The sequence below is a fragment of the Ceratocystis lukuohia genome, assembly GCF_044167205.1.
Source record: "Ceratocystis lukuohia strain C4212 chromosome Unknown Supercontig5_pilon, whole genome shotgun sequence".
Classification (NCBI taxonomy): Eukaryota; Fungi; Ascomycota; class Sordariomycetes; order Microascales; family Ceratocystidaceae; genus Ceratocystis; species Ceratocystis lukuohia.
In genome coordinates this window covers 2,386,253-2,401,087 of record NW_027263524.1, presented here as the reverse complement: position 1 = coordinate 2,401,087, position 14,835 = coordinate 2,386,253, and the positions used below count along the sequence as shown (strand labels likewise).

Below are 14,835 nucleotides of genomic sequence, written 5' to 3'. Positions count from 1 at the left end.
AAGAATTGTTTCTTTTCCTCCTCTTCTTTTCCCATTTGAGAATTTCAGTCATCCAAGTCTTCTTAGGTCTTTTCGACAACCTTCTTCACGTTTTCTTTGCTCTTGCGAGCCATCTTCCTTTTGCCCGACTTTATAAATTCAATGTGTGGCACTTCGCGGGGTTCTCACTCGCACGTTGCAATGCCTGGTAAGACATGATATAATCTCTCCAGATTACTTCCCTCCATCGTGAACAGAAAACAACAAATGGTTTGTGACAGCATGTAAAACATTCAAGGCATCCAAAGCTCTTAACTGGTATGTCTCTCTCTAGTTTGGCGTCCCTCTCTCGCCAGTGTTTCTCTGCTTTTGTGCCCCTCAAATACCATTTCGCCTTTGCGACTTGCCTATGAGCCTATGACATCACTACTAGACCATGTCAAGAAGTCTTGGTTGCGACACATTTTTTCGGGAAAATTTTGCTAACTCCTGCTGCCAAACTCCCTAGACAAAATGCCATGAACAGACACCATATCTACCTCGTACCCAAAGTTGGGGTCCCAGTTTCTTCTCCACGATGGCGACTCTGAAGATGACGATCCCTCTTTGCGTCATCAGGACTCTGCAGGCGACTCGGACTTTGAAGACACCGACCCCGCTGATCCCACGCCCAACAAGATCTCTGAGGATATGGAGCTTAACAGTCAAGATGGCATGCTTGCCCGTGATCGCCCACAGCGCTCCGCATTTTACGATCCCGTTGTCGAACGTCAGATGAGCCAGGAAGATGCCAAACTCATTTTCCAGAACCATAAAAGCCGGAGTTTGAATTCGCCCCTCATTAGTTCAACATCTGCAAATGTTCCTGGGCTCCAACTTGAACTTCCAGGCCCTAGTATAGACTCAGCAGAAGGCTCTACAAACTCGCCTGTAGTATCCGTGGCCCCTTCTATCAATCAAAACGCCCCACTGTCACCAGTAGTCGAAGATGAGGCTGCTCCTCAGCTAGCACCGTCAGCCTACTATCACCAGCCCGTCGACTTTGGTGGCGGCGATACCAGCCTTTTTGATACCGAGCCTCACATCACAGCTGAGCTTTCTGCCATTGCTGCCAAAGTCCAAAAAGCCCTAGATATGCGCAAGGCCTATATGGATATTTCGCTCCAGGGTCCCAACGACAACCCAAAGGACGCCCCCGAATGGGACATCTATCCGCCTCCTCCCGAGCCATTCTGGGACCATGCTCACTCTTCTGCAGTCAACCTCTCGTCCGCCGAGCCTATGTCGACTACTACACAACGAAGAAGCCGCCGCAGAAAACAAGGCCAGGACATTGGCGAAGACTTTGTTCGTGAGGACCTTCTTCCTGTGCCAAACTCTAGCGACTTGGAGTTTAGACTTGACGTGAATGGCATTTTCCAAGTCTACAAATCTATTGCAGACGCTGATGAGAACAAGCCCATCATCAAAGTCCCGACTATGCGAGACTTTTACATGAACTTGGACGAAGTTGTCAGTATCTCTTCTGACGGTCCTAGCAAGAGTTTCGCGTTCCGCCGTCTGCAATATCTCGAAGGCAAATTCAACCTTTACATGCTCACCAACGAGTATCGTGAAGTTGCTGATTCCAAAAAGGTTCCCCACAGAGATTTCTACAACGTGCGAAAAGTCGACACCCACGTCCACCACTCTGCTTGCATGAACCAGAAGCATCTTTTACGCTTCATCAAGAGCAAGATGAGAAAGTCACCTGATGAGATTGTGCTCTACCGCGACGGTCGTCACTTGACTCTGGCCGAGGTTTTCCAAAGTATTAATCTCACCGCTTACGACCTTAGTATTGATACTCTAGATATGCATGCGCACACAGATTCTTTCCACCGATTCGACAAGTTCAATCTCAAGTATAATCCAATTGGAGAGTCGCGTCTTCGCACTATTTTCCTCAAAACCGACAACTTCATTAAGGGCCGCTACCTTGCTGAGATCACTAAAGAGGTCATTGCTGATCTCGAGTCTAGCAAATATCAGATGGTTGAATGGCGCATTTCCATTTATGGCAAGGCCATGGACGAATGGGATAAGCTGGCAGATTGGGTCGTCGAAAACAAGCTCTTTTCTCACAATGTCCGGTGGTTGGTGCAGGTCCCTCGTCTGTTCGATGTCTACAAGGCTTCAGGACTGATGGAGAACTACGAGTCGGTTCTGGACAACCTGTTTCGCCCATTATTTGAAGTCACCAAGGACCCTTCAAGCCACCCCAATCTCCATATATTCCTGCAGCGTGTGATTGGTTTTGACTCTGTCGACGATGAGTCCAAGCCCGAACGCCGTGTTTACAAGAAATTCCCTGTGCCAAGAGAATGGAATTCTAACCAGAATCCTCCCTACAGCTACTGGATCTACCACCTATACGCCAATATGACGTCCCTCAACAACTGGCGTAAGAGTCGTGGTTTTAACACCTTTGTGCTGCGTCCACACTGTGGTGAGGCTGGCGATAGCGAACACTTGGCGGCTGCCGCTCTTTGCTGCCACAGCATCAGCCATGGCTTGCTTCTTCGCAAGGTGCCCATTCTACAATATATGTTTTATCTTGATCAAATTGGCATTGCCATGTCTCCTCTCAGCAACAATGCCCTATTCTTGGCCTATGAAAGAAACCCTTTCCACCAATACTTCCGCCGTGGCTTGAATGTGTCTCTCTCGACCGACGACCCTCTGCAGTTTGCCTTCACCAAGGAGCCCCTTATCGAGGAATATGCCGTTGCAGCACAGATCTACAAGCTCACTCCCGTTGATATGTGCGAACTGGCAAAGAACTCTGTTAAGCAAAGCGGCTACGAGGCTTCTATCAAGCAGCAGTGGCTAGGCCCCGATTTCTCCAAGCCTGGGAGCGAGGGCAACATCATGGCCAAGACCAACGTACCGAACCAGCGCGAGGAGTTCAGATACCAGACTCTTATCCAAGAGAAGAGAGTGTAAGTTTTGGATCCACCTTCGCTATCTCGGCCGGATAAACCCCACTCCGACCTCTTGATTTGACAATTCCTCAGTTGCCATGCTAATATATCTACAGACTTCAACAGTACATTGCATTCACGAATAAGGAAGCCAAACCGGCCGTCATCGTTCCCCAGATACCAGCCCCTATTCCCCCCGTCGACCCGACAGCAGCCGAACCGACCATATTTCCCGGCCTTGAGAGCAGAGGGGCTCGTAGCACCAGTGTTAAGGGTACTGATGACGCAGCTCAATCTACTGCTCCCGGGTCTTGAAAGGGAATGCCACCAGGCGTCTTTTACCATGTCACCATGCATCAATAGGAAATTTATAGTTAAGCCATAGAAAAGCCCCGGAAAAAAAAAAAGTCGCAAGATGTCTAGTTATTCTTGAACAAACCTGATGGCTAATTTCCACAACCGTGACCGAAAATAACCTCGAGCCTTGAGGGTCTGGTGGTGGGTTGCACTGGGGCTGCCATAACCCTAATAACTATGGGGCTGCCAAATCGCTAATCGAGTCTGTGCTGTGGCTGGGCATAAAGGGGCTATAGATTAACTGAGCAAGCCATGACGGCATCACCCATCTAATAACCACTACCTTAGTTCTGTTAGCGGACATTTCTCTGCTGCATTCTCCCCTAAAGTTTTTAGCTCGTATTGAGCAAATTGCCAAGTAGCATGCTAGTAGTCGCATTATAGCTATGACAGTGGCTAGTGTTGTTTGTTGGTTTTTAGCTAGTTCTATAGTGCTATTTCTTAGACTTTATTTTTTGCCTCTGGCGTCTCTCAGCTCTTTTTCTCCCTCGTGATTCCAGCTTTTTGCTTTATCTGAACTTGAACTACTGGCACAACAGCTGCTGCTGCCTCTTTGTTGCTACACATCTAGAACGGTCGTGCTTGTGTGATCAGCAGCTTTTTGAGCTGGCCTGTTACGTTTTTCGCTCTTTTTTGTCCAGATTTTTTGGGTGCTGCGCTTTTTGCTTCCTGTTTTCCCGCTACTTCCTAATTTCGACGAGCCAAAAGGTACATAATATAAGTAGATGGGCAGATGGGCATGCGCACGCAACGCCGCTCCTGTTCTTGCTCTTACTTTTTGCCTGTCCCCGCCTCTCACCTCTCGCCTCTCTTGTAGACGCTGCTTTATTACTCCTCGCCCATCTAACAATCTTTCATCTTGTCTGTCACGAACAGCACAGACTTTTTTATTAGTTTTAGCACCTGCCATTAGCCAGCGCTACTGGACCTCTTCTACCACTCGCGACATTTCATCCATTATCCCTCCCCCTCCTCCCCAAAAATCCAATACGACATCAGCCCAGCCAGCTACGCGCATCACTTCGAAAAACGACGGTGCAATTGAAAACCTTGGGGGATATTTCCGTTTATATCTATAAACTCGATTTATAATTAACTTTATCCTTTCTTCCCTTTCGCCACGAGTAGCGGCTTTCTCGCATTCTTTCCGGCTTCAAGGCGGCTCGCATACTGCTGAAACAAGATATGGGTTTCCTGGGTGTGTGTCGGGCTGTGTATGACTATGTTCCTCAGGCAGAGGGGGAACTGGCCATTACACAGGGCGATTTTTTGTTCATCCTGGACAACACCGGCGATGACGGCTGGTGGAAAGCTAAGAAGAAGGCTAGCGTCGATGATGAAGACGAACCAACTGGCTTAATTCCTAACAACTATGTTGAAGATGTACGTGCTTGCCCTTGGCCAGGCTACTAGCCCGTCCAAGTTCCTTGAGCCTCTCTAACCCCTTAAGCCTCTCGATCGTCTCTAACAATGTCTCTGTCTTTAGGCCCCATCGATCTCTGAAGCCCAGGCCCTCTATGAATATACCCGCCAAACTGACGAAGAACTCTCCTTTCCCGAAGATGCAAAGCTCCAGGTTTATGATACTTCCGACCCCGACTGGATCTTGGTTGGCTTTGAAAACGAGTTCGGCTTTGCACCCTCCAACTACATAGAGCTTTCCGCTTCTGGGGCTTCTCCTGCTGCTGCTCCTGTGCCCCCTGCCTTGCCGTCTAGAACGCAACCCGATCCTCCTGCAATTGACCCCCAACCAAATCATGTCGCGGCAGCGCCGGAACCTGAAGTGCCAGCCGCTACTTCCGCCGCTGCAGCCATTGCAAGCGCCATGCAAGCCCGAAAAGTGATTGAGCCGCCGGTCGCTACCTCGACCCCACCCCCTCAACTTCCTGCGCGTCATGTGGCATTTTCTCACACTGTTGACGACATAGAAGACGAGCCGCAGAGTCCTCCTCTTCCTAGCCGTCCTACGCCCTCAAAAGTTAACCTTCGCGAGCCACCGTCATTCCCCACCTCGTCTCCTAGTATGGCGTCTCCTCTTTCGCCCGTTTCCATCAACGATGACACTGCCATGTCTGGAAACCGCGACAACAAGTCGTCTGTTGTGAAGGTTGAAGGTGGCTATCATCTCTACAATGTGAACGAGATGGTTTCCGTCATGGGGAAGCGGAAAAAGATGCCGACAACTCTAGGAATTAACCTGCTAACTGGAATCATAATGATTGCTCCTGAGAAGTCAACAGATGGCCCGACGCAAGAGTGGACTGCGGATAAGATGACGCACTACTCACGAGAAGGCAAGCATATCTTCCTGGAAATGGTGCGCCCCACAAAGAGCGTTGACTTCCATGCCGGCGCCAAGGACACGGCAGAAGAGATTGTCAGCGCTCTGGGTGAGATGGCCGGCGCAATGAAGGCTAATGGCCTTCGCGAGGTCATCATGGCTGCTACCTCTAACTCCCAGAAGCTAGGTGTTGTTCTGTATGACTTCATGGCCCAAGGTGATGACGAAGTCACTGTGGCCGAGGGCGACGAGGTCATCATTATGGATGACCACAAGAGTGCCGACTGGTGGCATGTGCGGCGCTTGAGGAACAACATGGAAGGTGTTGTTCCAAGTAGCTACATCGAGATTACCGGTACCATGACTCCTCCCGAAAGCCATAGCGGTTTGAACGCTGGTAGGAGCATAGCTGCGCAAAACCGCGCCGAGGAAATCCGTCTTACGAAAGAGGCTGTAAAAGCATCAAAACGTGCAGATGAACAGCAGGTAGGCCTGGGAATATCCCTTCCACAACGCTCCAGTAGCCTCAATGCATCAGAGCATGATAATAATCTTTGGGTCCAACAGAACAACCGGCACTCGGAGAATGGACATCGCAATGGCGCACACGACTCGGGCAAGAAATCTAGTACGTTACTTCTAATATTGCCGATAATGGCGCTCCTCTCTCTAAAACGCCCAAGCTTGTTGCTGACTTCTTTGTTATAATAGAGCCCGATGCTTCTCGTGTTCGTACGTGGACTGATCGCTCCAAGTCCTTCACTGTTGAGGCTCAATTTATCGGAATTAAGGACGGCAAGTTGAATCTCCACAAGTTGAATGGCGTCAAGATTGCAGTTCCTATCGTCAAGATGTCAGTCGAGGATCTTGAGTATGTCGAAAGCATTACGGGCCTTAACCTGGTTCCTTCTGGGACCCGCGCCGCTGCTAAGACTGCGAGACAGCAGTCTACTTCTAGTACGTCCGGGGCTGTTGTCCAGAAGCAAAAGCCCGAGCATGACTGGTTCCAGTTCTTCCTGGACTGCGACATCGCTGTGGGGCTTTGTGAGCGCTACTCCCAAGCATTTGTCAAGGATTCCATGGATGAAAGCGTTCTTCCTGATGTGACATCGTCTGTTTTGCGTAATATTGGCATGAGAGAAGGTGATATTATCAAGGTTATGCGCAAGCTCGACGCGAAATACAACCGCACTAGCAAGCCAGAGACTGCTGCCGATGGCGACCCGAACGACCAGGGCGGGCTGTTCACGACATCTGGTGGTGCTCTCCGAACTAAGCGTAGCCGGCCCGCCCCGCCTAATGTAGCCAATGGCAAGGTCGACCTCGATGCCTTCTCTAAGAGTGGAGAAAACGGTTCTATTTCGCCCGCTACCAGTAGCAAGTCCCCCGCTGGCGGTGGCTTTGACGACGATGCCTGGGCAGTTCGCGACCAGCCCGCTGCCACTGCCACCACCCCTACTCCCACTGGAGCGACGACTACGACAACGGAGACGGTTACTACTGCTGCACCTGCTGCCCCAAGTACTGCTTCTGCCCCTGCACCTGGCCTGGTTGGCTCTATAAAGGAACTCTCTCTTTTGGCAGCGCCCCTCGAGCCTACAAAGGCCCCGACTCCTGAGATTTCCGCTCCCGGTGTTTCTAGTACTACTGGTGCCATACAGCCCCAGGCTACCGGGGCCACTCCTTCGTTCTTTACTACGATGCAACAGAACTCTGTCACAGGTGTCTCCGGCTCACTTGTGCCCCCGCCTACATCTCGTCCACTATCGGCCCCACAAACTGCTGGGCTGTCGGCCTTCCCTTCTCCCGCTCCTGTGCTATCGCATATGACTGGTGTGCAGGGCCAGGTTGCTCCTTTGGGTCAAAGCTTGAACGATATCCAGCAGGCCCGTCTACAGCAGCAATATCTCCAACAGATGCAACAACAGCAGATGCAACAACAACAGCTTCTGCAAGCCCAGATGAAGCCCATGGGTGTTCCCGGCCAAACCCCTATGCTCTCCTTCCCCACGGGTATGCAAAACCCCGTATTCATGCAGCCTGCTGTTACTGGCATGGCCGCAATGCCACAGCAGATGCCGATGCAGACGGGCTTTGCTGCCATGCAACCACAAATGACCTCCATGCAGTCGCAGAGCTCACCCTTCCAGAGTAACCCAGGATTTAATATTCCCCCTCAACAGGGTCCTTTCTTAACTGCACGCCCCGGCCTTCTCCCTACGCCACTCGAGCCCCAACGCACTGGCTTGCAGCCGTCTACCCAGCAGCAGAATCCTGGGCCCGGTCTCCAAGTCCCGGGCCCTGTTGCTGCACCTTTGGCTCCCCAGCCTACTGGGCCTGCCCCCCCGGTCCGCTTCGGTGTCACTGCTGCACAAAAGTTGACTCCTCAGCCAACTGGGCGTAAGGCCAACCTATCTCATGCTAGTAAGTCTACTATAACTGTTTGTCACCATGCATAGTGAAGCCTTCCGTGTACTGACATGGTTTCTTGTAGCTCCGGATAATCCGTTTGGGTTCTAGTTTCTGTCCCGTCCTTTTTTCGGCCATAATCTCCATAGCTCTCTCTTTTCTTTTTCTTCCTTCTTTCCTGTCTCCATTCCTTTTTTAATCCATGAAACCTTTACATTTAGGCCCTGTTTTGATTTGTCTGTTTATGTTTATTGGTCTTGTTAGTCACACTCATTGCTATCTGTGGTTTTAGGTTGGGAGGAGGGGGAATGCGGATTTTTAAACCTGAACATTACGCAGCTCTATAGCTTCGTTGATTGGTTCTGCCAGGATTCGTCAGCTGAGAAACAATTGCTATAGGCAGCGCAAATGCGCCGTTATACGATACTCTTGAAGAGCTTTAGATAAAACACTGCGGTTTTGCCACATGCCGGACCTGGACTTCTATTATTTTTAATTGCACATCAATGTGGGTTGGCTGAATTCGCTTGTATAGAACGTCTAATCAGACTACTGTATAATTGATAAAGTTGTTGTGGATTTACGCAGAAGGTCCCATGGGCTTACATTGTCTTTTTTCATTGTTTGCTGTCAGGACAGAAATAAGAGACGTCCTGGACGCGCATTATAGCTGTAGTTATGTTGGCGACATGACGCTGGGCCTAGCTAAGACTGTGAAAGACTCCAGAGGGACACTAGTAGATCACACTAGATTCTGCAAATGATAGAAAACATCTCAATCAAGAATCTAAAAGGGCTAACTAAGCACCTAAGCGTGCTAGGAAGAAGTATAAATGTTAATACCTAGAAAGCTATAAATCAACCTCCCTCACCCATGAACTATTATATTGATTCCGCTCAGAAGTCCTTTAGAGTACGTTAAATATATTCAAGTTCAAGTCCTTTAGCGTAGATACATTTCCCTGAGGAATAGAGAGCAAATTGAAGCGAAGAAGAGATAGGAGGATTTCCAGGCGCCTCGCAGGGTAGAGACTTCCAAGATGTCGCCCAAGACAAATCTTGCGCAAATTGCAAAGCGTTGTAACTGACGAAAGAAAAAACGGAATTGTCCTGACGGAAGAACCCGGTGAGCAGGAATGTGGTGCAGGGGACCGAGAGGCACCACCCTAGCTGTGAAGCCCATGAGAAAGTGCACATGAAATACACGTGGAATCGGGCGAAGCAGCGACTGCTTCTGGGGCTGCTGCCTTTGGAATGGGCATTGACAAACCTACAGGGCCAAGGCAAAACCCTGGCACGGGGTTAGAGCCTCCCCAGGCCGAAGAAGGGGAAACTTAGAAAGTAAGGAGCCCCAGGCCGAAGAAAGGCAAGCTCACAAAGTACGTAGAGGCAGAAGCTGGATCGTGGCGACAGAAGGACCCCATGAGCGGGGAGCGATGCGGACGGCCGAGAGACACCACCCCAGCGGTGGGGCGCACGAAAAGGTGCACATGAAATACACATGGAATCGGGCGAAGCAGCGACTGCTTCTGGGGCTGCTGCCTTTGGAATGGGCATTGACAAACCTACGGGCCAAGGAGAACTGGCACTGGGCTAGAGCCTCCCCAGGCTGAAGAAAGGCAAGCTCAAAGAGTACGTAGAGGCAGAAGCAGCGACTGCTTCTGGGGCTGCTGCCTTTGGAATGGGCATTGACAAACCTACGGGGCCAAGGCAAAACCCTGGCACGGGGTTAGAGCCTCCCAGGACGAAGAAAGGCAAGCTCACCAAGTACGTAGAGGCAGAAGCTGGATCGTGGGGACAGAAGGACCCCATGAGCGGGGAGCGATGCGGACGGCCGAGAGACACCACCCCAGCGGTGGGGCGCACGAAAAGGTGCACATGAAATACACGTGGATTCGGGCGAAGCAGCGACTGCTTCTGGGGCTGCTGCCTTTGGAATGGGCATTGACAAACCTACGGGCCAAGGAGAACTGGCACGGGGTTAGAGCCTCCCAGGCCGAAGAAAGGCAAGCTCACAAAGTACGTAGAGGCAGAAGCAGCGACTGCTTCTGGGGCTGCTGCCTTTGGAATGGGCATTGACAAACCTACGGGGCCAAGGCAAAACCCTGGCACGGGGTTAGAGCCTCCCCAGGCCGAAAAAGGGGAAGCTCAAGAAGTAAGGAGCCCCAGGCCGAGGAAAGGTAAACTGAGAAAGTAAGGAGCCCCAGGCCGAAGAAGGGGAAACTTGGAAAGTAAGGAGCCCCAGGCCGAAGGAAGGGAAACTCAGAAAGTAAGGAGAGGGAGAACGCTTGTGATGGAGAATTAAAGATGGTTAAGATCTTCTCTTGGTTTAGACTAAGCGGAGGAAAACGGGGTATTAAATATCCATTGACAACAGAATTTCATCAAGCCCTGAGGAAATGTTGATCTCAACGAGGAGATGAGAGAAGACATGGACAAACTTATCTTTAGGGCAAGCCTTTGGTATTTGCTTAAGATTGCCTTCGTAGATTGGACCAAGAGAGAAAGTTGCTAGGGGCGGCCAAGCGCGGATGAATCTATGTACCTACTCCATCCGATCGATTGCTGAAGCGAGTGTATCACACACAAGAAGTCGTTTCGCCGCTATTTTTGCACAGTCCCAGCACATAGCAGGCTGCTCAGGCTATCCCGACATCGCATCAAAGTTCGTCATTTAGGACAGTCAGACGCGACGAATGAGTCCTAGTAGCCTTTTCACCTTATTAAGTGGTTATCAAGACAAATGAAAACACACTAAAGTTTCCATTGCCACAGTTGCTATTTGCAGTTTCAGCATGTGTTGTTATTTGTTGTCGACAATATATGTGCCACGCAATCCTTGCAAATAGGCCCTTCAATCCATGCATAGAGACGGAATAACGCATATTTGTGCAGACATGTCTCTGCGCCATGTGAATGTACAAGCACTTCATATTTGGCTCTATGAACGGCGCAGTGCAGAAAGGCTGGAGGAATCGTGCTCTTTAATTACGCAGTAAAGGCTCACCATTGCAAATGAGTTTGAGTGCGTTGAAGTAGTTGCATATTGTTGTAAGATCCTGTGTCACCCAAGTGTCTAGCGTAAGCTGCAAAACTAAATCCTTTGGTGACACAAGACCACAGCTCATCAGCATTGTTGTTGTGCGCGATATTTTCCATCGCAATACATGGCATTCTTCTCAATAGATGCGACGACATTGAGTAGACATGTTGAGCACTTTGTTTGGATGGTGAGGGCTAGGCAGGATGAAATTCCCTTCAACGTTTGCAGTAGAATCTTGGCGACAAAATCATTGGGCTGGGCATCATCCATTGCGGCAAAGCTTTCAGTCTAGTCTCAACAAGACAATCAGACAGGTTTTTATCTTTCACAGGAAGAAGATGGAAGAAATGAAATGAAACAAAGAATAGCGGACGCATCAAGTTACATGCTTTTACCGGGCCGCTACTCTCAAGTCACCAGCATGTGGATAGCATGCCATGAGGCTTCTAGCCCAGGTATTTATCGAATGAGCTCCTTTCTTATCCAGAGTAGATACACAAGGTACTTTTTTAAGATATGCTTCTTGTTTTCTGCTACGCAGACTAGAGCCCTCAGCCAGTGCTGTCTTGCTCCCTACTATGGGCTTGTGAAGGCACCAATTGGTGTAGCCGACGTGACCACATTAAAACACTTCCAGACTAGGGCTACTCGGACAACTCCTGAATGCAAATGCGGCAAGGGAGTGCTCAATGTACGTTTCTTTAGTCCTAATGTGCTAAATTTGACTAACAATAGTTTTAGGCGTTGAGCTTCAATGCTAGTTAACAGAAACTTGGCTAGCAGTGAAAGTTTGATGGCTCCTGCCTAGGCAGATTGATGCATTTTCTTTTTGCATTGCAGAACTACGATTGAATGCGAACATGGAAGGAAATAATGTATTTATTAATTTTAAAGTTACTATGAGTCGATAATCTGGGCCAGCTCTGCTGAATCACTGCCCTTGACTGAGCTCGGCAAAGAGTTTGTGCTGGCGACCGTAAAGCAAAATGGTTTAGAGATCCGCGCGTGGCGAACATAAACGAAGATACATTTTTATGCCATTTATATGTATCGGGTGCCCAACTTGACAGTCTGAGAATAGAATTAATAATCTTGGTCAATTCTATACTTAATAGTACAAACTACCTTTAAATAATCTTCATTTTCGTCGAGCTGTGTGAAAATGAAAACGTTGGGTTTTGGTGGGCGATTTCTATTTTGCCTGGCGAAAGGGTGGTGGTGCATGGTAACGAGATTGCGCAATATTTGTTTAGAGAACGAAAACCACCCAAGCATTTTCAGAGATGCTAGGTCACTCCAAAGAACTACATCTACGCAGAATCTAAGAGGGCAGACACTATTGAACAGTCTGGAAGGATAGAAGGTGTATAGGACTGGAAAAAGGTCGCGTTTATCCCGACTTTCGATGTACAAGGTGCATACGATGCAGTTGAACCAGTGAGAATGGAACGGCAGCTGTTCGAAGACCAATGGCCGTGCAAACTGTGTTGATGGGTGAGGAGTTTCATGGAGGCAATGACCGCCCACATGCAATTGGAAGAAGGATGAACTACGACACAGCAGGAGGCTCTCTCCCACAAGGGTCACCAGTCTCACCAATCCTATTGATGCTGTTCATGGCCCCCCTCTACAAGAAAATCCCACTCCTCTCGGGTTACACGGATGTTGGGCCACTGGTAGCTAGTGGCTAATCTTTCTAGAACGACTGCTGCAACATCGAATCTATGATGGGTATGGCGACAAAATGGAAATCATAGAACTGCTTGGACCTCGACTTGGGAAAGCCAATGCTCCTGCATGCCAAAGACAGGAGGGAGGTCACTGATAACCCATCTATTACAGCAGAAGGAATGGGCATGATCCAACCTACGCCAACAAAGAAGCCAATGCGATGGCTAGGACTTCATCTCGACACCACCTCTTTAACGCGCACATTGACAAAGTAGCAGTGGCCATCAACCGAGTGGCTAACGGCCTGAGATATCTGGCCAGATGCTACAAAGGCGCAGATGGAGAATACATGCTAACTGCAGTCTATGTGTGCACTGAGCAAGGAACCTTTTGCGATAAACGCATGGATGGGGACTGAAACGACAAAAACGGCTCCAGATAAAATGAACATCGCCACTAGGAGTTGTCTAAAGGCAGCCCCGCCAATGTACTATACAACGCCAAGGTGGGCGGACGAGAAAAGAAAACTATATGCTGGCACACACTAGATGAAGGCCATATTCTGTGAGGACCACAGTACAACTCAGTTATAGCGAGGCCATGGAAAATGGAAACACACACAACACTGAGGCCAAAAGATACTGGGCCAAGCGCGCCCCCTAGAAAGTGGCTCAGCAAGGAAGAAGAGGCAGAGAAGCATAGAGAGGAAGTGCATACAGCCCCTAATGCTAGAACTGGCCACGGTGACTTGGATCAGTTCCATGATTTGTGGAATCGTGCGCGCCTACACAGATGCAACGAACCAAAAGATTAGAGACGTTAGTGGATGTGCGAGGCTCTGCTTGAGACATAGAATTAGAGGCTTATAGGCAGGCTACTCGAAGACGAAATCGGCCAATTATGTGGCTGGTGTACTACATGTAAGCACCTACAACAGAAATAAAGATGAGAAACGCTGCCTATATCCACACACGAAGATTCTTCCACTGAGAACGAAAGCAACTCGAAGGAGGTAGGAAAAAGTAGAGGAGAAGATGTGCAGGTATGAGAGGGGAGTGATGGGGATAATGAGCATGACATGTATGGAAAGAGATGCCGAGGGGGGTCTAAGAGATTTGGCGAGCCTTTCTCCCAATAAACAAGGGCGACTTAAAATTGAGGCAGCTGCTTCGCTGAGCAGAGGATAAAACCCGTGTACTCTGCCAGAGCAAGCAACCGTTAGTCTAAGCTTAGACCAAGATATTTTACATTTGGGGTGTCACAAGCTAAATGTAGCGTCCAACGGAAAAGCCTCATTCCAAAGACATGGGAGTTCTTTGAAGTCGGCACACATTTACAACTGCCCAGTGTCTGGAAAGGGCGTGGGAAGGCAGCATAATTTAAACCAGTCTCGTCTAACTTATTCTCGTATAGCAACTAGTAGGTAGGTAGACATTAAATAGAGCAGACAAGCACAAACTTTCCTATAGTTTCAATTTTGCATTGTATGGAAGGGAGGGTGCTACCTGCCTGACACCAGGTGGTAAATTAGCTAAGCCCAGCCTCGTTGTTAGGTAGAAAAAGATGATCTATTAACCGCCAGTCTACAAGATGGAGGACTTTGAGAGTATTACGCAGCCACGTGATCAAGGGTAGTACGCAGTATTTGCAGCAGGTTGATATCATCATTCAGAGTTTGAATCTATCCGTAACCTGAGTCAGGGTTACTAGGACTTGTTGACCTTGGCTATGTTCGGCTAAACGTTAGGGTTAGTATCAAACATGAAGTCGCATCATAACTTCAACGCCAGAGATTTCGGAATAAGACTGATCCGATCTACTTCACACTGGACAAAATTCAACGTAGCCTATCAAGGCGCCATGTAAGCATACCGGGGAGCCCTTAACCTAAATTATCCACTACTATCCACACTACGCAGCATGTTCCACTGACGATGGAGAATAACGATGCGGTCAACCACCTGATAGTGGTCGAGGGTTAGGTATAGGATACATCCGACATTGTAGCACTTGGATAGGGTCAAACGTACATACTATAAGGAGATACAGAAGTAGTCGGATCCAAACAGATTTGGCGAGCTTTGATCGGAGCTACGAGGGATTTGCAAAAGGGAATTTGAACCAAGTCCGCT

General features: G+C 49.1%; 2 protein-coding genes across 2 annotated transcripts; both read left to right on the top strand.

Moving 5' to 3' along the window:
* Nucleotides 1-180: 180 nt before the first annotated feature.
* Nucleotides 181-3,257, top strand: HOO65_050515 (AMP deaminase; the record flags this gene model as incomplete). The annotated part of the gene is made up of 3 exons (XM_071003160.1): nucleotides 181-187; nucleotides 506-2,960; nucleotides 3,059-3,257. 3 exons carry the CDS (start codon nucleotides 181-183, stop codon nucleotides 3,255-3,257), a joined length of 2,661 nt encoding a protein of 886 aa, XP_070858574.1.
* A 1,227-nt stretch (nucleotides 3,258-4,484) lies between these two features.
* Nucleotides 4,485-8,100, top strand: HOO65_050514 (SH3 domain-containing protein; the record flags this gene model as incomplete). The annotated part of the gene is made up of 4 exons (XM_071003125.1): nucleotides 4,485-4,682; nucleotides 4,786-6,208; nucleotides 6,292-8,004; nucleotides 8,075-8,100. 4 exons carry the CDS (start codon nucleotides 4,485-4,487, stop codon nucleotides 8,098-8,100), a joined length of 3,360 nt encoding a protein of 1,119 aa, XP_070858573.1.
* Nucleotides 8,101-14,835: the final 6,735 nt, after the last annotated feature.